Below are 10,753 nucleotides of genomic sequence, written 5' to 3' on the forward strand. Positions count from 1 at the left end.
CAACATCTTTATTGGCCAACACCTCCATCTTATCAACACTGCTACAGTATCTAACATTAGCAAGCGCAGCTCAACCTGTGTAACATTAACATTACTTGTGTGCATCACTGCATACAACTTGGGTTTAATCCAAAAGACGTTGTATTATGAAACAAGATATTCAGGGTATGTCAGGTCACGGCACTATTGTCCCGGTGGTGCATGTGATTCAGGAATGTAAACAAACACAGCAGCCATCGGGAGCAAATCAAAGTAACTATGGGAGGTGATTTGGGTAAAAAGGAGTAACATGTTTAATTTTTAAGGTGTTTAAATTTATCTTTATCTATTTATGTGTTGATATTGACAGCCCCTTTTTTATATGGAATTTTCCAGGAAAAAAACAACAGTAAAAGCTACGCTACAAAATCAACATTCACAAAAAAAACTCAGCAGAGCGGTACTCAAAAGCGAAATCCTGGAGGGACTGATTATCCACTTGATGCTCACAAGACACTCGCTGCCTCCTTGCTTATGCCCTTTTCCTCCCCACCCCCAGGTTTTGGTGTACTTTGAGTTGACCCGTCATTATGCTGATGCACCTGTGTAGTATCAAGGTCAGTGTCCCCCCCCCCCCACACCCTCATCTCCAGTCTCTCTCTCTCTTTCTCTCTCTCTCGGCTTGCTAAATGTTTCAGATGACCTGTGTGTGTTCCATCACCAAGCCTAACTGTGCAGCTCATCTACATGTCTACCATACACAGCCCAGGGTTGTCGTATTCTTTTCATGGCATTTCAAGGGGAACTATGGCCAATTTCAGAATTCATACAGAGAAGTGTTGTCATAGACACATTGGTCCTCATTCTCGAACGGACATACGAGAAAGTTACCAAGACATTCCTTCGTAACTCGATTTACGAACTTCTTTTGCATTCTCGAACGGCTATGTATTGTAAATTTGTTCGTCGGATTTACGAACTTGAAAAGGTAATGCAAAGAACAAGTGGAACAAGCGGAGACAAGAATATCAAACACAGAGGACCTAGCAGTTAGCATGCAAGCTAAAATAACCACACTGGAGACAAAAAACAAAGCCCAGGAGGAGGAAATCCTGGATTTGGAACAATTTAAGACTGGTAAATCTGCCCGAGGGAGCTAAAGGACGAGACCCATGCTCTTTCTTGGAAAAGTGTCTCCAGAAGGGCGGCTAAGTGGTGCAGTGGGCAAGGCGCTCGCCACTAACGCAGGAGATGCTGGGTTCGAGCCCAGCTCTCGGCGTTGCTTCCGGCTTGGCTGGTCGTTCATACTAATACAATTGGCAGTGGTAGAGGGTGGGAAAGCCGGTGGGTGGGGATCGGATGTTGTGGACAGCGACTCCTACAGGTCGGTTGGTGCGCCTCTACAGCAGAATCAGGAAGTATCGGGGGCAGCGTGAGCCTCCCACGCGTTACTCCTCGCCACTGAGCGATCGCGCTGTACAGGTGAAAAGATGCGACGGCTGCCTCCTCGTGTACCGGAGGGGGGACACGTGATGCAAGGCTTCGTCCACATTGCAGCCGACCAGTGGGAGGCATGGCCTAGCGACGTTCGAGACAGGGGAGGGAAGAATTGGATAATACGAAATTGGGATGGGAGAAAAATAGAAAAATGGGGAGAAAAAGTGGATACAAAAAAAATAAAAGTGGCTCCAGAAGCACTGAGCTCCATAACTCTAAAATCCATCCCAATCGTTTTGGAAAAAGCACACCGAATTGGATCAAAGAAGGACACCAACGCAGCACCGAGAACACTTATAATGAAGTTTCTCAACTAGAGGGACAAGCAAGCAGTTGTCACGGCAGCACGAAACATGAAGGAGGACATCAAATACAAGGACCAACACGTGTGTGACTATGCAGCGGCAATACATCAACAGAGGAGGAAATATGACTCAGTCCGCACAGAACTGCCTAATCGGGGGATCCGAAATGGAGTGACTCATCTGGCAAAAATGCTAATAACATATAAAGAACGCACGTACATCTTCAATAACCCTGCCGAAGTACAAGCGTTCATCAAGAAGATATAAAAGGTGAACGACAAGAGAACAAACCATTAACATGGTAGAACATTAGAACAAAAGGGTATGGGATTGGAACTTTATGTTAAAACTTAACTTGATTCAAAAGTGAAAAAGGTTAGAATAGTAAATGAATACACTCATTGAGGGGTAGAAGTAAGAACGCATGTACTAGGTACACTATTCTTTGCACCCAAGTAAATACTAAATATAAAATGTAAATAAAGATTTGGGACAAGATGGGAGCACAAAGTCCCAAGTGGACAGCTGATTGTGGGGTGGGGGGGGGGGGGCGGGGAAAGAGGGTGGGTATGTGTGTGTGTAAGAAGGGAGGGAGGGAGGGGTGTGTGTAGATTTGGTCGGGAAGGGACATAAGGTGAACGGCTTGAGACACAGCATGTACTAATTTAATGATATGGAGGAGCAACCATACAACATCACGCTCTCATGACTTAACCTCTTAACCCCTTAAGCCCGAGCGGTCCTTTACCGGTACAAGATTGATATCACGTCATAAATAGATGAATAGATTGTATTAATTAATGTTGCGTTTCTTTTTCAAATGTAGCCAAGAGTAAAGACCCTAACCCTGTCAAAACAGACACTGGGAATACATTCCCTGAGATAAATAAAAATCACTTTGAGTGCTAATGAAATAGAGTAACAGAGGTTTGAACACACTGAAGTAAAAGTTTTGTGTACTCACATTTCTGTTTACTGGTTGTCAGATGCCTGTTTTTAAGGTCCAGCTGAGCGGTTGGAGCTGGAAAACATAACGGTTCCATAGCCTGAAGTCTTATAGTCATACAGGTCCAAAGTTTATAAAAATCTCACGGAAAATTAGTGTTTCACAAAGAGATTAAGCCCTAGCCATATTTTCAAAAAATTTGCCTAAAAGTACATACGCAAGTAAATGCAAGATCCACTTCTACAAGGTTCATTTGCATGTTCTTGGTATGGGACATCTACAGTATCTACAATATTGTGTCTGTTACTATGCTTGAGTAAATTGTAATGAACCAAAGGAGAATATAAATTATTATTATAATTTTCTTTCTTTTCATCTTTGACAGTGAATAACACCATGCTAACATTGACCAGACGTGAAAAAGCTCATTCAGCACCTTCTTGAGATCAAGTGTACAAAAAATTTAAGCAAATTAATAAAAGGCAGATGATTTACAGGGTTTTTTGTATATACAGTAAAGTACAGAATTTTGCCATTTGGCCACATTTAATTTTAAATATGAATATAATTACCTTATTATGGCCAAGTCATACATCTATGGATCAGGCCAAATCTCCTCTTTCCAATGGCAGAGTTCAATCTGGATTTAGTACCACCAGGCGCCCGTAATAGGTCAGCAAAGACTGTGAATTAAATCTACTGTAAGTACAGTTACTTTTTTGTAATGAAAAATGCTCCGCCATTTTTCATCAGATTTTTTCTAGACGTTCACAGAAAGGTAAAGAAACAAAAACTCTGTTCTATTTTATGGCAATAACGTTCAGGTTTGTTCGACCCACATAATCACGAAAAATAACGTTAAATACACTATACACTTAAAATCATTGGTAAACAAACGTAGTGCTGAAAATGTACATTGACTGCTGTTTTGATAGGGTTAGGGTCTTTGCTCTTGGCTACATTTTAAAAAATATATAAAAAATTGTACCAGGCCCCGTCGGGCTTAAATAGATCAATCCCGGCCGTGTTACAGTTAATAAAATAATTTGGTGATATTTCAGGCTATAAGGTGAACAATATGAAATCTTCTTTATTACTACCTAATGCATATGAGAGAAGGAACCCAATTCCTGAGGCAATCCAGTTTAATGTTGTGGAACACTTTACGTACCTAGGGGTGCAGATCATGCCTAGGCTAGAGCATGTTGCTGACGCTAATTATGAACCCCTGATGGTTCAAATAATGAGTCAATCGAGAGATGGATGACACTGCCAATATCCATAGTTGGGAGAATAAATATACTAAAGAATATACTGCCGAAACTACTTTACTCTTTACTATTCCAAAACATCCCTCTGCCTCCACCTATAGACTTGTTCGCAAGATTAAGGAAAGCAGTTTTGAGATTTATATTGAATAATAGCAGGTCAAGACTTCGTCTGACTTTGTTGTACTTACCATATGATAGAGGGGGTTTGAAATACCCAAACCTAATGTGGTACTACTGGGCCATTATGTTTTATTTTTCTAAAACTAAAAATCCAATCGTAAAAAACAATGATAAAGATATGGTATGATGTAAAGAAACATTTAGAAGAACCACATCCGCAGTCAGTTTAGTCCGATATGGGGTAATGGGTTTTCCCTCCAGGCAGAGATGATGCATCATTTAAACTATGGGCCTCTAAGGGACTTAAAGCAATCCAAAATATGTATTTGCCAGACTCTGGTGTCATGATGTCTTTTGAGGAGCTGAGAACTAATCTTGACGGTAAACATTTCTTTAAATACCGCCAACTTAGAAGCGTTGTAAGAGTCAGCAAAGAGGGCAAACCAGATAGACCAAAACACTCACAGATGGAAAAAAGTATATGTTAAGGAATAACGTGAGAAAGGGTATCATATCGGAATTTTACAACCTACTGGTAGATCACTCATCAGAAAGCTCAAAGTATAAATTAAATGCCTGGAGGGAAGACTTACAACTTGAAATAACGGAGGAGGAATGGGAAGTGGCATGTGCAGAAGCTCATACTAACTCCATAAATGTACGTCTCAAACTAATTCAGTATAAATGGGTAATGCAGACATATGTGACACTGGTGGATTTAAACAGATTTAACAAAAACATACCAGACATAATGCACATAATTTATGGATACGAGAGGAACACTGGTTCATTGCATCTGGCAATGTAGAAAGATTTAAGCATTCTGGGAAGAGGTAAGAGTCATCATTCAGAAACTTATTTCAAAACAACGGCAAAACATTTATTGCAATGTTCTGGAAAAAAGTACATAGACCTACATATTGATTAAGTAAGTTAAGTCTTCCATTAGAAAGAATATCTTATATATTAAAAGCTAAACAACAAAAAAAATTAGAACATAGGAGACGCTTCATGGAGTATGTTAAGGACCTAGATCTAACTGATGACCATGTGAATGATTAGCTGGGGGTGTGGATTGTGCAGTTTCCGAGCTTGTAATAATTGGTATAGAGATGTAGGTGCGGATGAGACCGGCAGATTTGCTTGGGGGAACATGTGTGAGGGGACAGCCTTGGGAATTACTTTTAGTGCTGTAGGTAACATTTATGTCTTGAATGGAGGATAGAGGATTGCCCTGTGATGGAACGGGAGAGGCTAGTGTATTGTGTGTGTTGTCCTTTACAACTGTATTTACTTTACAACTGTATTTAGTTTCAGTTGTATGTCTTGTGTGATTTGCTTGTTGAATTGCACAATGGAACATTTGTAAAAAGAACATAACCAAGAACTGGAAAATGAAATAAAAACATTGTGACAAAAAAAGCCTCTTCTACATTTATTGGTACAGTATAGGCATTTTTACAGTAGTACGTCTCACTCCATTCATCTCATAGAGTCCCAGGTCTGCCTATCTTCCCACAGCTGGTGACGGGTGCACCCGGGGAGTTCCACGTCTCCTTCTGCTCTGTGCCTCAGCTGTAAGCGTCGACGTCAGTGCCGCCCCTCCCCCTCACTAGGGCAGCGTTTAAACCCCCCCCTCGATCAAAGTAGCATGTTCATTATGGTGCCGCTTTTATGTGCAATTGGCCAAATGATGTTTCTGCATTGACTGTGTACGTGTGGATTCATGTGTGTGTGTGTGTGTGTGTGTGTGTGTGTGTGTGTGTGTGTGTGTGTGTGTGTGTGTGTGTGTGTGTGTGTGTGTGTGTGTGTGTGTGTGTGTGTGTGTGTGTGAATGCGTGTTCATTTTCATGCCTTCATGCTTGCTTGGTCACACACACACACACACACACACACACACACACACACACACACACACACACACACACACACACACACACACACACACACACACACACACACACACACACACACACACACACACACACACACACACACACACACACACACACACACGCACACACACACACACACATGAATCCACACATATACAGTCAATGCAGAAACATCATTTGGCCAATTGCACATAAAAGCGGCACCATAATGAACATGCTACTTTGATCGAGGGGGGGGTTTAAAGGGAAGACTTACATAAGCAGAACACACACACACACACACACACACACACACACACACGCACGCACGCACGCACGCACGCACGCACACACACACACACACACACACACACACACACACACACACGCTCATCTGTGTGTGTACATATAGTATGTGTTTATGTGTGATTGTCCAAATGATTTCCTTGCCACTTGCTGTGAATGACTGCTAGCGTTCTGTTCCCAGTGATCTATACCTGCAGCTGCCAAATGGCATGCGGCGCTGTTGGCTAGAAGCTAATAGCTGTATGTGAGGGAGCTAATGAACAAAATTGCAGTGACGAATTTTTGTTTGCACAAATGCTCCATTATGTTCCCGTTCCTAGTGGCTCACGATAGATGCTGCTACATTTCTACAAACCCATTCCGGAGGCGCTAACTGCTGTACTGCTGTAATCCGTTACTTTAGCGAGGACTTTCCCCAAGGACCGAGAGTCATTGGGAAAGGATGGTGATTGACTTGATCAACGGCTCTCCGTAAGCGGCATCTAAACTCCCCGAGCTGAACGCCAAGTCACTTCGCTTTGATTTCGGAGCCATAACACATCATTACGCTTGGTGTTAAGCTTTAGTGTTCAAGAGTGGGGTTATATAGGGATTCCGTGACGCAGTATCGATATTTAGAATGATTGGAATGAAGTGAACAGACTGAAAACCTTGTCTTATTAGATCAAACGGATGATGTATATTTTAGCTTAATACACATTTCGGAAAAACACATGGTAAACAAGAAGTGATGCACTGTCCGATTTGCACCAAACTATAATCAAGTTTGTTCATTAGTTGTCACAATAAAATACATGTACTTTACGGTGAAATGCTTGGTTCTGTATGAGCCCCTGAGAGTGTGCTTCATACAGTAAAAAAGTAAGTAAAAGAGGAATATACAATATACAATACAATATACAATCTAAAGTACAGCCTAAGTACAATCTAACTACAGTGAGTAAAAATTAGTAAACAGTGAGGTACAAATGCAGAGGTACAAAACATTGAGGTAATAGCAATGAAGAAGTTCATCTGGCCTCATGGTGGCGCTAGTTTCATAAAACAAAAATACCAAACCACTTGCCTGATCATGATGATATTTGAAATGTGTTGTTACTTTGTGATATCCTAGCGTTGTGAGACGTAAAACCATATCACCATCATTTACATTTCTCAAAAAAAAATTATATTGTTTCCACCTCCTCCTACAGTGTTCACATGATTCTCACTAAACCTAAACCATGGTCAAAAGGTCTCATTGAGGATTTCGGCCGTTTCTGAGATATAACTGTCTAGTTTCCAGTGAAAGTAACGGATCACATTGGTACCGGCTGGTATGTATATAGAACTGGTATCAGCAGTTCACAGCAGCCTCACCCCAGTTGCCTGTGGTGTTTTGGTCTCCTCTGTAGAACTTGTACCAGAACAGGCTTCTGGGCCTGGCGGCCATGGCCTCCCCGACGCGGAGCAGCCAGAACCGCCGGCGCTGCAAGGACGCGGGCCGCCTGGGCTACAGCCCGGAGACCTACGCCATCAACGGGCTGAACCGGGACCCGTTGATGCTCGGGCTGCCGCGCTCCACCAGCGACGCGGACCTGGTCTCCTCGGAGAGCCGCTCCACCCTGACGGCCAGCGCCTCCTGCTACACCGTGGGGCAGGCCCAGGAGCTGGTGATCACCTGGGACATCAAGGAGGAGGTGGACGCCGGGGACTGGATCGGCATGTACCTCATCGGTGAGTGAGACTGTGAGGTAGATAGATAGATAGATAGAGATCTATAATATACATTATATATACATTATATATATCTATATTATAGAGGCCCACCATTATCAAAAGGAGAAAAAAACGCTTATTTTCCAATGCGGTCCTTCAGATGTCTGTGAAAAGGGAGATACAAATACAGTAAATAATCATTACAATAGGCAGAACATTTTTATAAAAGACAATTAATACAATAAAAAAGATACCCCTCAAAACCTAATAAAATGCCTTAAAATGAAATCAAATCAACTAAGATAAATAAAATATAATAAAATATAATTAAACCCAGGTTCTGCTTCTCCTGATCCAGCTCTTATGTATGTTTGAACTATGCAACACATTATGAGAGAGTGTGGGGAAAGACCTGGAAATTCACCATCATGTTGTCAAGAGGATCTGTATTGTATTTCCCGTTTTAGCCAAATGGTTCTGTTTAGTAACAGACTTTTTTGTAACATTATTACCCTGTTTAGTAACATTATCATCCTGTTTATTAACAGTGTTACCCTGTTGAGTAACCTAGTTATTACCAATGTTTATTAACATTATAACAAATGTTGTAACAGTATGACCCTGTTTAGTAACATTATTATCCTGTTTATTAACATTATTCTGTTTAGTAACATTATAACCTTTTTTTGTAACAGTATTACCCTGTGTAGTAACATTATTATCCTGTTTATTAACATTATTCTGTTTTGTAACATTATTAGCCCTGTTTAGTAACATTATTACCATTTTTATTAATATTGTAACAGGTAGATCATCTAAATTATAATGTAGTCCAAGTGTACTGGTATATGGAAATACAATCATTAGATTAGGTAATAGCAGTTTGGCTGTGATGAATTGGACTGATGTGAGTGGTTCCATCTCTTCTCTTCTCAGATGAGGTTCTGTCGGAGAACTTCCTGGACTACAAGAACCGAGGGGTCAACGGCGCCCACAGGGGACAGATCATCTGGAAGATCGACGCCAGCTCCTATTTCACTGACTGTAAGTACAGTACACAAGACACGTGGAAATGTAACGTGAAAATTATCTCTTTAGCCAGTCATAATGTTTAAAGTTGTTTTGATTGTTACAATCAGGTGCATTAGGGAAACTCTTTTACATTATTTTTTTTTACCATTCATAGTAATAGAAAAGACCAATGTTTCCCACGTGTTGACATGTGTGGTGGTGGGTGGCGTGGTGTGTGACGGCGCTAGGGAGGGCACAATATGTGAGTTGCATGGTATGATTATTGTGTGAGGAAATATCTCTGTTTTCACGGTTATTATATAAATCAGTATCTTCCTTTTTGAATAAAATAGCCTTTTTTTCTGCATCAGGATTGTTAAAGATAATTAGAGTAATCAAAAGAGTAGCATATAGCAAATTCACACACACACGCACGCACGCACGCACGCACGCACGCACGCACGCACGCACGCACGCACGCACGCACGCACGCACGCACGCACGCACACACACACACACACACACACACACACACACACACACACACACACACACACACACACACACACACACACACACACACACACACACACACAGTGCGTTTAGTAGGAAGCTAGGGGTCCGTATCCCGCTACCATTCATTTCCACTAAGCTAGGTTAGCTTGCAGCCGCATAGTTTTCTACTGAACGCACAGAGAGGAAATTGGTAATGGGACCCTGTAAGTAGAGCCTATGTACTGTATGGGAAACACTGTGTTTTGAGTCGGTGGCTATAAGCAGGCGGTTTCTGGACGTTTCTGTGCCACAGATGTGGTCCCACCTCAGCCTGTCCACCCTGGTCGGGGTGGATCTCCAGATTTATTGCCCTCCTGAGGTTTCTACCATTATTATCAGTGACACTCCTTATCTTCACTGAGCATCAAGGTCAGAAGGTGTTGTTCCAATGTAATGTTAGCCAGTGAAACCCTTTGAGACATTGTGTAACCTAAAGGGCAATTGCCAGTGTTTTTCACATGTGGGTTCCAAGTCATTCCTGCCTTGATACTGCCTTCTTTTTTAACTGAAAAATATGGTACTGTACTTACTACAGATTAACCACAGCCATAAGCTTTCAGTGTAAATTATCTCCAAATGGACCGCAAAAATGGACACTAGTCTCAGATTATCCAGACCTATCTCCACACTGCGTTTTAGCTCTGTGCCAACGCACACACTCCCTCTCAAAGAGTGTTGTCAACGTGCGTATGTCGAGAGATGTAAAGAGTCATGTTCTCTGTTTCTCTGTTCTCAGAAGTTGTTTTTAAGTAGCCTATTGTCATAGCCACAATAGGCTATTGGTTCTCAAACTCTTTTACGTCACAGACCTCGACATGTAATAGGTCAATCTGAGAACATTATGTCTCAGGGACCCCCGCTCTGAGAAGGTGTTTGTTGTAAATTCCGTACAAATTCTGTAAAGATTCTGTCCATAATGTACGTAGTCGGGGAGATAACAATGGAGAGAGAACCCTAACCCTATAGGGAGGTGTAGTGGTCACGTCATTGTTGTTTCCGGCCGGTCCACCTCGCTTGAAATCGCAATGTATTTCCCCATTGCCCATTTCTAAATCGTCTCGTTTAAAACAAATAAAGCATGAACATTTGCATGGTGTACCTTTCTGTGCGTATTCATCGACAATCTAGATGAAGATATTCGCAATTAATCGTAAAATAATTACGTACAATTTTATTTCAACCAAAAATGCT

The 10,753-nt window shown here is 41.6% G+C and overlaps 1 protein-coding gene across 1 annotated transcript in view; it reads left to right on the forward strand.

Moving 5' to 3' along the window:
- Positions 1 to 569: 569 nt before the first annotated feature.
- The window catches only part of hecw1a (HECT, C2 and WW domain containing E3 ubiquitin protein ligase 1a), a gene marked incomplete at both ends in the record, with an annotated part of 185,584 nt that continues 175,400 nt past the window's right edge, over positions 570 to 10,753 (forward strand). The window contains 3 exon segments of the mRNA XM_084325777.1: positions 570 to 596; positions 7,693 to 8,014; positions 8,933 to 9,040. Coding sequence (XP_084181903.1) covers positions 570 to 596; positions 7,693 to 8,014; positions 8,933 to 9,040 — 457 coding nt within the window.

The sequence above is a fragment of the Notolepis coatsorum genome (assembly GCF_963971535.1).
Source record: "Notolepis coatsorum genome assembly, chromosome: 12".
NCBI lineage: Eukaryota > Metazoa > Chordata > Actinopteri > Aulopiformes > Paralepididae > Notolepis > Notolepis coatsorum.